We start from the raw sequence: 14,299 nt of genomic DNA, 5'->3' as shown, positions 1-14,299 counted from the left end.
GTACTTTTGATCTGGGGCTGTTTTTCAGAGTTTCATAGTGCTTCAAACTTTGTGGCAACAGTTTCACTGACGATACCTCATCATGCACAAAGTAAAATCCATCAAGAAATTTCCCAGTTAGTTTCCCACTTGACTGGTTTGCAGAGCGTCCTGACCACAAGCCCATTGATCCGACACCTTTGAGAGGAATTGAAAGACTATCAGCATCAGTGCCTGACCTCACTAATGCTCTTGTGGCTGCATGGGAGAAAATCCCTGCAGCCAGGTTCCCAAATCTTGTGGAAAGCTTTCCCAGAATAGTGGAGGCTATAATGGGAGCAGATTAAAGGGATAGTTTGAGTGTTTTGAAGTGGGTTTGTATGAGGTACTTATCCATAGTCAGTGTATTACCTAAAGTAAATGACGGCCGGCACGCCCCCAGTTTAGAGAAGCAGACAGGAGATACCGCACAAGCGCAAAGCAATGTACTGGTATGGACGGGGCTGGCGGCAAAAGTATTTTAGCCACGTAAAAAAATATCAGTTTAAGCGTACGCTATATTTAGAATATTTTCACTGCTTTACCTTGCTGTCAGACAGCCCTTTCCGACGGGGAACTGAAGCCAAAGTCACCTTAGTTTTTCTAAGAAAACTGTAATTTTATCTCTCAGAACACGGGGGTTGCTGGTCTACCGCTGTCTCGATCGGTTAGTTTGTTTGTGCTATTGTGGGATTTTGGTGAATCTGAACTAACCAAAGTCACACAATAACACACAAAAAACTAACAGGTCAAGGCAGCGGTAGACCAGCAACCCCCGCGTTCTGAGAGATAAAATTATTGGTTTTTTTTCTCAATAGAGTCTGGTTGCTTTGGCAAGAGCATAGTTAGTTCCCCATTGGAAACATAAGACAGTAGCTGTCTCATGGCGAGGTAAACTATCGAGAATATTTTGGTGGGCTTTTCCTTTAGGTGGCTAAAATACGTTTTGCTGCCGGCCCCGTCCACCGCAGTGCATTGCTTTGCTTCAGTGCAGTAACTCCTGTCTGTTTCTCCAAGCTGGGGGCGTGCCAACTGTTATCTAAGGGACTTGGACTTGCTTTTATATAGCGCCTTTCTAGTCTTCCGACCACTCAAAGCGCTTTACATGAAAAACACAGATCTACAGATCTATCTACTGTAGGTAATACACTGACTATGGATAAACACCTCATACAACCCCACTTCAAAACACCCAAACTATCTTTTTAAGGCCCATGGTTGTAAGAATAAATGTTCAACAATCACATATCGGTTTAACGTTCCAGTGTCAATATACTTTTCGCAATAAGGTGTATACAGTGCAGTGAGCTCATATTTCTTCAGAACTTCTGAACAATTCCAACGGAAGAAGTAAAACAACTTCCAAGGAAGGGCACGGCTGATATTTGTCACCTTATCAGACAAACAACAAACCACAACTTCATCTTTCTGGGGAACGATGATGGCCAATGAAGTGCAGAACCTTTACTTAAGTAAAAGTACCAATATGTAAAAATACCTTATTACAAATAGAAGTTGTGCATTCAAAACCCTTCGTAAACAAAAGTACAGAAGTTTTATCAGCAAAATGTACTTAAAGCATCAAAATTAAAAGTACTCGTGCTGCAGAAAAATGTCCACTGTGACTGATATATTATCATATTTGACATTATTAGATTAATACTCAATGTGTAAGCAGCATTTAACTGTTGTAGCTGCTCAACCTGGAGCCAGTTAGTTAATTACTTATTTTAATCCAGTGGTTCCCAACCTAGGGGTCTGGCCCCTTCAAAGGGTCACAAGATAAATCTGAGGGGACGTCAGATGATTAATTGGAGAGGAAATAAGAGAAAATTAAATTTACACAAATGTGCACTCATTTTCAGATTTTTTTCTAATCTTTGCTTTTTGTGAAATATTGGATAATTTTACCACTTTGGGCCTAAAACAGATATTTAAATTAAACCGTGTGAAAAGTTTAGAGGCGATTTCAGGATTTGGTGGAACTGCTAACTCATATAGGTAACAAGACAAAAAGATTGGGAACTCCTGTTGTAGTCTTTAACGATGCTATGTATTTTATAACATAATAATTTGGTTGTAAAATCTTAATCTGTGAAATTACTCATATCAGTTTTGAAATAATAATAAATAAGTGGAGTAAAAAGTAAAGTAGCATAAAATGGAAATGCTCAAGTAAAGTACAAGTACCTCAAAATTGTAGTTAAGTAAAGTGCTTTTCCACCACTAGAACGCCACCATCAAGCTCACAATCATAAAGCAAGTATGTGAAGTGAGTTACACCAAACAGACTGACTCAGATCACATGACACAGTTAGATCAATAACTCTCTTGAGGGAGCGTCGGCAGTCATGGATACTAAAATGACTCCTTTGTCACAGACTGTAATTAAGCAGAGATTCTTCATAAAGACGTCATTCACTTCTGGTTTTCCCAGAGGCAAACGATTCAAGGCTATAGTCATTAAAGCCGACATTTAAATTTCATGTCACGCAATGACCTTGGAAATCTTATAACTCTGTTATTGTTTTTCTATAAGTTTATGTTGTGTATTTAGAAGTTTATGTATCAGGGTCGGTGTGAGTGTATGAATCCTAAGAGAAAAGTATGTGTGATAAGGTACTAAGACGTTTTTCCACTTTTCCAGCCAAGGAAATATATATGATTGAAAGCTCCAGAACAGCTACCTTGTTTTGTTGTCCAAGGTCAAGAATGAACTTTGAACCCCAGAAATATAAATTATTTTGATGCCATTTTCTGCAGAGTGTTAAACCGGGATATCGTCAGCTGCCGTCTGACTTCAGTTGCTCCTAAAGTAGTGTTATTATGGTAAGGATGGCCTCTGAGCGAGGTGAACGGCGTTACCACGGCTTGGCACTTGGTGGCTCACGTTACTGCAGTCTTGATAAGGGAAGAGAGAGTGGAGGGATACTCAGTTGGTTGCAATCTGCAACCACACCACTAGATGCCGCCAAATCCTACACACTGTCCCTTTAACTTTTCATCCATCTTCATCGTCAAGTCAAAACTTTATTTTGCCCAGTACTTTGGTTTCTGTCTAGATTCTTGCAAAACTAATGACATTCCCATCAGCCTCAGCTGTACTTTAGTGCAAATTAGTTAGCAAATGTTAGCATGCTAACACAATAAACCAAGACGGTGAACATGGTAAAAGTGATACCTGCTAAACATCATCATATTAGCATTGTCATTGTAAGCATGTTGGCAGCTGTTAGTGTTAAAGGAACAGTGCAACATTTCGGGGATCTAGTAGCAGAAATGTAGTACAATATTCATAACTATGTTTTCATTGATGTATAATCACCTGAAACTAAGAATCGTTGTGTTTTCGTTAGCTTAGCATGAGCCCTTTATATCTGCATCGGGAGCGGGACCTCTTCATGGAGTCCGCCATGTTTCTACAGTAGCCCAGAACAGACAAACCAAACTCTAGAGAGAGCCTTTCACGTTTTTACGTTGCCTCAAGGCCACCGTAGTTCTCTGACACGCTTGTGAAACTGCAGTAACGTGAGCCACAGAGTGCAAAACCATGTTACCGCCAGCCGCCGTCTAACTTCCGTTGCTCCTAAAATAGTGTTATTATGCTAAGGATGGCCTCTGAGCGAGGTGAGCGGCGTTACTACCTTTGCAATCTGCAACCACACCGCTAGATGTCACTAAATGTCACTCAAACATGGCTGTAGACTCTTGTTTTAGGTTTATGCCCATATTGATAGTGAAGTTATATTCATTTTAAAAGGGAAGTGAGTTTTGTTCTCACAGAGCACGTAGTGTCCTGGGTCGTTTAACCTTTAGCCTGTTTTTTCTCATGTAAGAATCACCAATTATTGCTTAATCACATTTAGACTATGGAGAACTCACAACCAGTAGTGTCTTCAGAGGAAGTGGCAGACTATGGTTTGTCATAAATTGATAGTCACGGTGGATAGAAACCTCAAACCCCAGCCGTCATGTTGAAACCTGCAGCCGCCATGTCTCTACTGCTGGATGAAGGAAAGACTGTAGTCTTTTCAAAGTAGGCCAGCAGCCTCCATCCATAGATAATCATAACAGCATGACCCTCAAATTCATGACCAGTATTCTTTTTACCACAAAGACCGAGTTATAATTCGGCCTCTTGTATTGAGAAACGGATCAACAAACAAATATGCAGAAAATTTACAGCCTCTAGGTTATTTCAAGCAGCGGCTCGACACATTCACAATTCTCTCAAGAGATACACCAACCAACTGGCCCTCACACACAAATAGTTTTTTCCTTCCTTAAAAGTTTGTTCAGCTTCCCCCTCGCTCTAACGCATACCTAACAGGGAGGAATGTGATTGTACTGCAGCTGAAGAGCCGTCAGACTTGTGGCGACAAGCACACAGTCGATTGCATCACATCCGAGTGAGTTATCTGAGTGAGTCTGAGGGTGTGTTTGTGTGTGAGTGAGTCTGTTTTAGTTTTTTTCCTTTCCGTCTATTTAACATGTTAAGTCAGATCAGGAAGTGTGATGCTGTGACAGTAGAGAAGGAAGCTGGCACACAATGGCACTATGTTTGCTTCTGGGACTGGTAGCATGAGAGGGCCGCGGGCGAAGACCCTTCTGCTGCTGCTGCTGCTGCTGCTGACCTCTCTGACTGGGACAGGTACATTACTTTCTTTAATCTCTTCAACTCCACTTTCCTGTCTCCTCCCTGCTTTCTCTTGTGTGCTTTAGTCTACTCTTCTGACTCTGTGAGTGTAACTTCTTGACTGTAAGGAGTGTGTTTATTCATACTGTGAAAAGGTATTTTAAAAACACCAGATAGAGCAGTATTAAAGTAATTTAAGTTACAGTTTAGCCCTTTGTCACATCAATCCATTTTTTGTCAAAACTAATCGTCAAATTAAACTATTCTCTAACTTTTATAAAGCCAAGATCAACCTATAAGAAACCTTTTAAATTTGTACAGCATATACCGTTTAAACACTGGTCCTCTTTTGTTTAAAATCAAGTACATTTTCTTGAGCAAGACGAAGCTCTGTCTGGGAACAAATTGCTCAACATGTTGAATATTTCCACCTACTCTGTGCTGTCCAGTAGGTGCATTTCGCAACGGTTAGGATTTCTTTTTTGTAGCAACCGCTTGAAATCATGAACGCGGAAGTCTTTAAGTTCCTGTATGATGTGACGGTTATTCAAATGTTGTTTTGGAAACTAAGCTGGTGAATTACCTGCAGAAATGACAGTCTTCATTCACGGGTGTGTTTCACTTTTAATATAAATGCTGCACATGTTTTCCTTTAAGTTTCACCACCTCTTTCAATGACATGACGTGATATAAAGTAATGAGAGGTGTTGTATTGCAGTGTTATGCCAAGATGAAGATGGAGAAGTTGCAGAAACTGAGGCACCAGCAGTTGAGGAGGATCTAGAACCAGGACACGAGGATAATACGGGGAGCTCAGGTGAGACGTGAATGATAAATTCTAGAAATAATAATACACTATGTGGCCAAACGTATGTGGACGCCGTGGGGCTGTTTTTCATGGTTTAGTTAGACCTCTTGGTTCCATTTCTATTACCTTTTAGCAAGATAAAGACACTTGGTCAAGAGGGCAGCATAAAAAAACATTGTTACAGCAGGCAACAGGCCGGGACACTGTCACACACTGTAAAAGTAAACTATTATACTTCACTTACACTTTAAACTACTTCCTGGTACAATATTAGTACACCCCAAGTGTGCCATTCTGTGCTATGACAAATTGCACTTCAATTATGAGAAAACACAATTTTATTGACATTAAAAGATTAATACAAAATGTACATACTTTACCAATTAGCCTCAGATGTTATTGAGTGTGTTTGTAGATCAAAGTGTAAGTGCATGGGAGTTTCTGTTGCGGGCACATTGGACGATGCCAGCTGCACAAAGCCAGGTCCATAATGAAAACGTTTTCAAAAAGAACTGTACCCGGTATTTGGATTAGCTGGATTATTAGTCTTGTTGTCTTATTCTTTGATCAGATATTTCTATATTTAAATCAAGAAACTTTTTGAAGTTAGATTGTATTTTATTAGGCAAAGGACCTTTTTCACACTGATGTATATCAATAAGTATATCGAGGCTAAACATGTAAAATACCTATCATGAATGTTTTTAATTGTAAAATATAACCTCTTTCCTCTCTTGTGGGTGGTATCACAAGTCGAGGGGACAACCTGTGAAGGGTTTACATTCAGTGGTTCCTTTTAGGGGTGTACACAAATACATTATTGGGATATGCAGAGATAATACGTTCTGATCAGATACGAAACACATCAGCATTTTTGCAGTAATGTTTGCCTTCAGAAGCACGTCAGACCAACTTTATCTTTATCTGGACCTCCTCCCACTGCATGCACAAACTCCTCTTTTTAAAATGATATCATATGACCCAGTAAGCTAGTAAGGCTGTTTGATTTTTTGTCAATAGCTTTGACATTTTCTATCAGACGGATAGGAATGCATATATTTTTTGTAACACACACAGATTGTTGTTTTGTGTTAAACCCCCGGTTCCTTTTAGGGAACTAAGTTTGGGTAACTTCTGAGTTTTGTACTTCTGTTTCTCTGGCTCTGACTTTATTGGCTCCTCATTCTGGTCAAAACATGTTTTTGAAGTTCACTTTCTTTAATGTATTTGAACCAGATTGGTTCAACCTACCTGGTCTTGCCAGCGCAAAATGACTGGAAAGGCTTTCTACAAGTTATAACTTGTTGTAAACTGTTTTTTTGGAGGAGTGGAAGCTGTTCTAGCAGCATGTTACTGTAATGTTTCCCATGGTTTTGGTAAGAGACGTTCAACAATCACATAAATACTTTTGGCCATTTGTGATGAATTGACATTTTAAAACTTGTGAGAATTACTCATTGTAAATGCCATCATCATGATGACGTGCCTCTCTCTCTCTGTTTGTAGTAACACCCCCAACTGAAGTTACTTCAACCTTGGACCCCTCCATCACAGGAGAGTCCGGTAAGTCACACAGCTTTTATTCTCTATGATGTTCTTTGTGCTAAAAAAACTCCATCTACCCTCAGGAAGGGTATTTCACTAGTTATTCATTGTTCAGTTGTTCAGCATTTATTTCCCTGATGCAGTTTGATATCTCTTCTTGGCGCCATGTAGTGGAGAGAAGAAAAAACAGTTAGTTAGTTAGTTAGTTAGTTAGTTAGTTGGTTAGTTAGTTAGTCAGTTAGGACTCGCTGACATATTTCAGTAAAATCATCTAATCTTTCCTGTTTCCAGTTGAAAATACCAGATGGTGGCTCAGGTTTGAGCCAGGTGCCAGGTGATGGTATGTCAGACATACCATTGATCTAACATACCAGCACAGTGCAGATTTGTGTCTAATATAAATGTAAAGATAATTGACTATAAATGACAGGACAATAAGAAGAACACTGCAGTAGCACATATTTATGATATAAGTAATAAATCTAAAGACTGGTGACTGACTGATAACCATTGCCTGGTTTGTGCAGGAAAATCAGAAACAACAGTGGACCCCGCCGGTACCACTGACCAAGAACCAGAGGACGAGGGTTTGGGTATCATCATCATCCTAATCCCTGTGGTGCTGGTGGTCGTAATCATCGGCATGATAGTTTGTGGTATTTTCATCAACCGCAGGTGGAAGAATAGAGAGAGAAATCAAGGTATGTCCATCACAAGAGGGAACACTTTAAAGGGTCCGTTCACACAAATCACAAGAAAACAAACAAAAAAACAACATATTTTGGTCAATGCAGATGGTTTTGTTTTTTTATTTGCACAGATTTTCAATGGGAGTGAATGTATAATTTACATCTGATTTTCACATTAAAAGCATTGAAAGACAGCAATTGGAACTATATTCTGTAAACAGTACATAGTGGTCACAGTGAGATCTGTGTATTATACTTTCAAACATCAAATTAAAAAAAAAATCATAAAAGTCATAAAAATGACAAATTAAACTTTACGTCAATACTTGAAAAACAAAATTAAAAAAAATTGAAATAAAATAAAAATAATAACATTCTCTATATGGCTGGATACCATGAGGATTAAATGGAAAATATATATTTTTTGTAATTTAGGGGAATTGACGTAATTCTAGCCTCATTCTTGTATCATGATTGAATTCATATTGTTAAAAATACCTCAGCTACCATATACCACTTAATAACTCAACTTATTTAGTAGGGCTGCACCCTCTCAGTCAATTGGTCGACTAATCGGTCGTTTTGGTCTTAGTCGACTAAAATTTCTTTAGTCATTCTTTATGCTTTTTTATGTTGAATTACTTATTTCCAAGAAACTTATGAGCACATCTCTGGTGAACACAAGATTTAAAGTGGTGCTTTTGTGTGATTCTTTGTGGAGAAACTAAAAAACCATCTGTCGATTAAATCAACTAATCGATTTGTCGACAAAATCATATGAGTGTTAATGTCTGATTTCTTTGGTCAAGGACAGCCCTATTATTTAGTGTTTGAATCCTTTAAGTTAAAGATTTATTCAATTACTGTAATGCGATTTGCCATTTTATAATAACAAAGATGACTGAGCCGTGTTCTCCTCTCATAGAGCTGAGAAAAGAGGATCCATATTTGGATGGGTCCAGTACAGAGAAGGTGCCAATGTAAGTATTGAGAATTTAACTCTTTTTTTTTTTCTACCGCTGCTATTTTGAAGGACTGTTGGCAACAGTAAAAAAAATACTAAATTCGAAATACATTTTCAGTAGCCTATCTTAATGTCAAATGCTTTGAGAGAGATGTGTAATTTCCTGTTTGAAAATCATGACCTATTTGCAAAAGATGTTTGGGTTTCATGTGCGTACGAGTGTGAGAGTTATTTTAAAGTAACATCGAGTGAACATAAGTCATATCTTATGGTTAGGCTACATATCTTTCCTCACTGCTATTCAGAACATCGGCAACATCTCAAACATAATATCTACATCTTGATCACTTGAGTTGACCAAATTACTTTGCCTCGACACCTACGTATTCTTTTGCTCTCGCTGTGTGTGTTGGTGCACAGGGAGCCAAAAAGCCCCGTAGCCCAGTAAAGGCTGAAGACAAGAGTTGGCCTTTGAAGTCTTAATGGAAACAATTGTGAAACTGTGAAAACAGTATCGGACAAAACACAATCAATTCAATGAGATTACAAATCAGAGAAAATAAGATAAACAAGAGTCGGCCTAAGACCAACGGCAGCCTACTGTATAATTGAATTAGTACATTAACAAGGAAATTTGATTTGCAAAACTCTATTACCAATGAAAAGTCAATGTTAGATCATCAAAGGAAAACAGCACAGTAATAAATATAGTAAACATGTAAGTCTACACATAGTCCACAAAAGTAAAAAGAGTAAAAATACATCAAATGTTAGCACAACAGTGTTGTATAGAGTAGTGCAGGGATGATGTCTTTTTGTAGGCCAACCAGGAAGTGAGCATCGCCCAAAAAGACAATGGGATTTTTCTATTGGGTTTTGGATTATTGCAGAAAATAATCTCTGTGGCAAACAAACGTTTATGATAATTACACAGTTTGTTCAACAAGATAATCTTCACAAATGAGCACTACTGGTGTGCCACTATGGCTCACCTGGTAGTGCAGACGTCCCACGTACCAAGGCTGAGTCCTTACTGCAGCGGCCCAGGGTTCAAATCCGATTTGTGGGCCTTTGCTGCGTGTCAACCCCTCTCTCTCTCTCTCTCTCCCCCTTTCAATACTATGTGTCTCCCACTATCATTAAAGGCACTGAAAAGCCCAAAAAAATAATCTTTAAAAAAAACCAAATGAACACCACTTTTATGATTTTTGAAGTGTGAATGCAATCGACAGAAGTAAAAAGATAACGTCATGGTTATGAACAAACTACACCACGATCACATGAACGCGAGTATACACAACGAGGCTGTAAAGGTGGACGAGTCAGCGTGATGACATTTAGTAGTCTCATTTAGCCACTTGTTAGCAACCGCCTTTTTTGACACGTAAAAGCTTCAAAATTCACGAGTGGACTATTTACTGACATATTTTATATCGTAGAACAAAACGTTAAAATCTCTTAAGCTTGCGTTAACCACAGACCTTATTGTTGTATCGTAGCGGTTGCTACTAGCAACAGGATTTTCAACTGAAACTAACTGATGGTGTCACAAACATTGAAGTTAATTTGTTAATGTGTTTTTTTATTTTCTACATCATTTCATACCTTCCAGGCCCATGTTTGAAGAAGACGTGCCCTCTGTACTGGAGCTAGAAATGGAAGAGTTGGGTCAGTGGATGAAAAAGGATGGTATGTATCTTTAAATAAAGCATATGAGATGTTATAAGGATAAAACTAATCTTTTAAAAGAAAAAACAAAACAAAAGGTAGGCTATCATATTTTTCGCAGAAAAGGATAGATTCATTTTGAGGGGATCTACTGAGAAATATTTTAAAGCCTATCATTATTACCCATATCTGCAAGTTGGATTACACTCTCTCAATGTGGTTATGTCTGGATGTGATGACATCAGACATTCACAGTTCATTTGAATGACTTTGTTCATTTGTTTACACATTTACATAATTTTTTTTAATATATATATATATATATATATATCATTGGCAAGATGTTCTCCGTTGTACCATTTGTGCTCATTGGACTGCTAAACTACATCCTTTGTGTCTGATTGTCATGAAAACCCCCCAAAAAAAACATCAAAAAGGGAACCAACAATAAGATTAGTTGTGGGAGTTCATCCAGCAGAGGTCACTGTTGCTCTAATTGTTAAGACTTGTGTGTTGTCAGTTAATCACATAGTTTGTATTTATTAGTTTAGTGAATATATGAGTCATCTCATGTGTTTGTTCATTGGTTTGTTTGTTCCAGTTGAACCTGCAGAGGACTCTAACCATGCATGAATCCATTTATGGTGAGCATGCCTTACACTTGTTAAATGTATGTCCAGTTTATGAACACATACAGGTTTTATTCATAATCAGAGAGCTATTCTCATCACTTTTAGTCATAATATACCTGGAGATGTGTTATGTCTTTAATAACTCACCTCTAAAATGTTTTATAGATATCAAAACACTTATTTATGCATAAAACAAAGTGCATGAGGGTATATTAGCTTTACTCTTTATTATTTTCACTCCTGCTCTTCTGTGAAACCTCATTTGGCAATGTTGATGACTAAATCATAGCAGTCACTGTTTGTCACAGCATTATTAATCGACATTCCTGCAGATGTGAATGACACCTACTTCTAATTGGGAAATCTCATAATGAGTACACTCGAAACAATAATGTAAATATCCCTCTTACACAATACAGATCAAGAGTCGACTATTTCCAGTTAGCTCTTTCCTGCCAGCCTGTGTTTGTTGTGATGCACCAGCTGGTTTCAGGATAGCTACAATGAACTGTGACCCTTTCGTCATTACACACGCACTGTTTGAAACACCTGCTAGTGATTACACCAGGCCGGCATGGGAGTGTGGCGCAACTTAACCCCGGGATAGTCTCCTTTACTGGAAAGGGCTGGGAAGGCAAGGTCAAGGTCCACTTCACTAACTGTTGACCAACATCATTTACACACGGCTTTTTCTCAGGATTTCATTTCTAAAGCGGTGCAAGGGTTAGAGGGTACTTTCATTTAATGTGGAGGCACTCTGTACACATCAGGCTACACAAGAGATCTCAAAACAAAAGTAAAGGGGATGTTACTGCTGCTGTGGTTGCACACAGACCTGGGAAACTCCACAGTAACTTGGGCAAATTAAAGAAAGAAAGCTTATAAAATGTTGTTAAGTTTTGAAACTTACCATTTACTTTGCACTTTGCACATAGCAGACCTGTACTCTCAAGAGAAACATGGTTTGGTGAAGGTATTTAGAACAAAATTTGTTCAAACCAAATTAAAGAAAAGTAAAGGTAGGGTCGGTTATGTTGAGAAAACAGCAAGATTTTTAATATGATCAAAAAGAAAAACCCAGACCAGTGTTGCCAACTCTTTTCCAGTGAAAGTAACTAGCAGCACTTGCTCCAAAAGTCCCTAAATCTAGAGAGAAAGTCACCAAGTCTTCAACACCTGCAGTCCGTCGCTTCAGGCCTCCAACTAAAGCCACTCCCCCAAAATTATCATTATGAACATACACAACGCACATGGCTATTGTAATGATAACAATAGATGTATTTAAACAACACTACCAAACGTAGCTTTAACAACATAGCACTGTACCACAAACCTCTAACACATAATGGGACTAAATTAAGTTTAAAAAAAAACACTCGACTTGACTAAATATCTGTGAACATCACAAAATTATGGAGGAGTGACCTCTGTATCGCTGTCTCTCTGACTTTGTCACCTCTCTCTCCCATCATTTCTTTACTGCAGGTTAACAAAGGACGCTCTCCCGACACGCAAGAACACACAGTCAACAATGCATCGTTACCAACTTGGATGTTCTGACCTGTTCTACAATAATCCAGCAACACCTGTGACCACAGGAACTAATTTGACTGCCAGGAAACAACATCACAACACGTTAAGGACACTAGCAAACATAATTTTCATTATTAAAGTAAAATAATAGGCAAGAAAAATTCATTTTCAAAGGGCCAGTGTGTAGCATTTAGGACGATCTATTAGCAGGAATGGAATATAATATTAATAAATATGTTTTCCTTAGTGTAAAATCACGTGAAACTAAGAATCTGTGGCTCTTTGATCAGCGTTGTGCCTTTCAGGTATTGTTTCTGTCATGCATTACATTACATTTATTTAGCTGACGCTTTTATCCAAAGCAACTTACAATAAGTACATTCAACCACATGGGCACAACCCCAAAAAGTACATTAACTTCATCAAATATGCTGATCTACTTCAAGTGCTACATTTAGAGACAACAATTAGATAGATAGACAATAGACAGAGAAAGATTTTTCTTTTATTTCATGGGCCGAGGTGCAGTCTGAACAGAAGAGTTTTGATTGCATTGTTGAGCTGTCAAGCAGTAATCGGTTATAATCCAGGTAAATACGCAGTATTTTCTGCCTCAGTGAGTCAGACAGAGTGAAAGTATTAAGTTTAAACCTAAAACACACTGGGCTGTAGCTACCAAAAATCCCCTTTCTGCAGTTTCATACTGTTGAAAGAGTATGTGGTCATCTTAATGCGCATTAGGCCGATACTCTTCTCCACCCCTCACTGATATGACCGCTCATAGTTTCTGCTGATGGCTTCTCTTTAGCTCAAAGCCTCTTTGTTGTATTACACTGTGTGACTCCCTCCAGCTGCAGGTTTTAATGGGGAAATATCCTGTTGAATATTGCAGGCATGCATGACAGAGAAGGCCACTCCTTTTCATGCCTGTGCAGAGCTGGTTAGGACTTACGGAGAAAGTGTTGCTGAAATCTCTGAGTGTGAAATCAGTTGCACTCTATTTCTGAGTCTTTTGATCAATGATTAGCCGTTGCTGAGGCAGCTGTCTAAAAGCTGCTACTGATAAGATTTTCATCTCATACAGTAGAAAATGACTCTCTGACTGAATGTTTTATGTCTACAGATGCTTTTCCGATGTTTTGTTTCCAGGTTTTGCTTAAACGTGTTGAATGTAAGCAGTCGTAAGACTGATCTAAATGTGAGTGCTTTCTAAATGTGTCAGTCAGTATTTTGCAGCATCTTGCACTGTAAATATGAGAATACAGTAAACCAAAAGATATTATTTTCAAGGAATGCCTTTTGTAAATATTTCGTATGAGGCTGCAGTATTGTTTTTTTGCTGATGAAGCCTTGAATAAAATTGCATTAAATAAAATCATGATGTCAGTGTGGCTCTATAGGCATGGCAATGTCACCTGGTCTGCCACTTTGTTTCTGAAATATCTCAACAACTGTCGGATGGATCGCCATAAAGTTTTGTACAGACATGCGTGGTTCCCAGACGATGAATCCTACTGATGTTGGTGATCCCCTGACTTCTCCTTTAGCATCATCACAAGGTTGACATTTTTGGTTTTGAGTGAAATGCCTCGACAGCTATTAGATGGATTGACAAGAAATTTAGTACACACATTCATGTCCCCGTCAGGATGAATTTTAATATAAAAGTTGTATATGTAATGTAAAAGTTTGGTGATCCTGTGATTTTTCATCTCAAATTTTTACTTTGCTTTATGAACAAATACCTGCAAAATTAAGCATTAGCTGTACTTCATGTTAATTATAATTGTTTTGCATACTAAGATG

The 14,299-nt window shown here is 38.3% G+C and overlaps 1 protein-coding gene across 1 annotated transcript; it reads left to right on the top strand.

Annotated features, from left to right (window-relative positions):
* The first annotated feature begins 4,462 nt into the window (after window positions 1-4,462).
* On the top strand, window positions 4,463-13,868 carry tmem154 (transmembrane protein 154). Its single transcript, XM_074629467.1, has 8 exons — window positions 4,463-4,669; window positions 5,373-5,471; window positions 6,969-7,025; window positions 7,535-7,708; window positions 8,622-8,676; window positions 10,273-10,349; window positions 10,930-10,972; window positions 12,446-13,868. Exons 1-7 carry the CDS (start codon window positions 4,576-4,578, stop codon window positions 10,959-10,961), a joined length of 588 nt encoding a protein of 195 aa, XP_074485568.1. The 5' UTR covers window positions 4,463-4,575; the 3' UTR covers window positions 10,962-10,972; window positions 12,446-13,868.
* The last annotated feature ends 431 nt before the right edge of the window (window positions 13,869-14,299 follow it).

Source organism: Sebastes fasciatus, chromosome 3 (genome assembly GCF_043250625.1).
Source record: "Sebastes fasciatus isolate fSebFas1 chromosome 3, fSebFas1.pri, whole genome shotgun sequence".
Taxonomy (NCBI): domain Eukaryota; kingdom Metazoa; phylum Chordata; class Actinopteri; order Perciformes; family Sebastidae; genus Sebastes; species Sebastes fasciatus.
This window is presented reverse-complemented; position numbering and strand designations above follow the sequence as displayed.

What these genes read in the sequence shown, in the direction of transcription:
- tmem154 (XM_074629467.1), top strand. Translation starts at nt 4,576, where the DNA reads ATGTTTGCTTCTGGGACTGGTAGCATGAGAGGGCCGCGGGCGAAGACC. An exon ending in CTCCATCACAGGAGAGTCCG is followed by an intron (nt 7,026 to 7,534) that starts GTAAGTCACACA and finishes TGGTTTGTGCAG; the next exon opens with GAAAATCAGAAACAACAGTG. An exon ending in GAATAGAGAGAGAAATCAAG is followed by an intron (nt 7,709 to 8,621) that starts GTATGTCCATCA and finishes CTCCTCTCATAG; the next exon opens with AGCTGAGAAAAGAGGATCCA.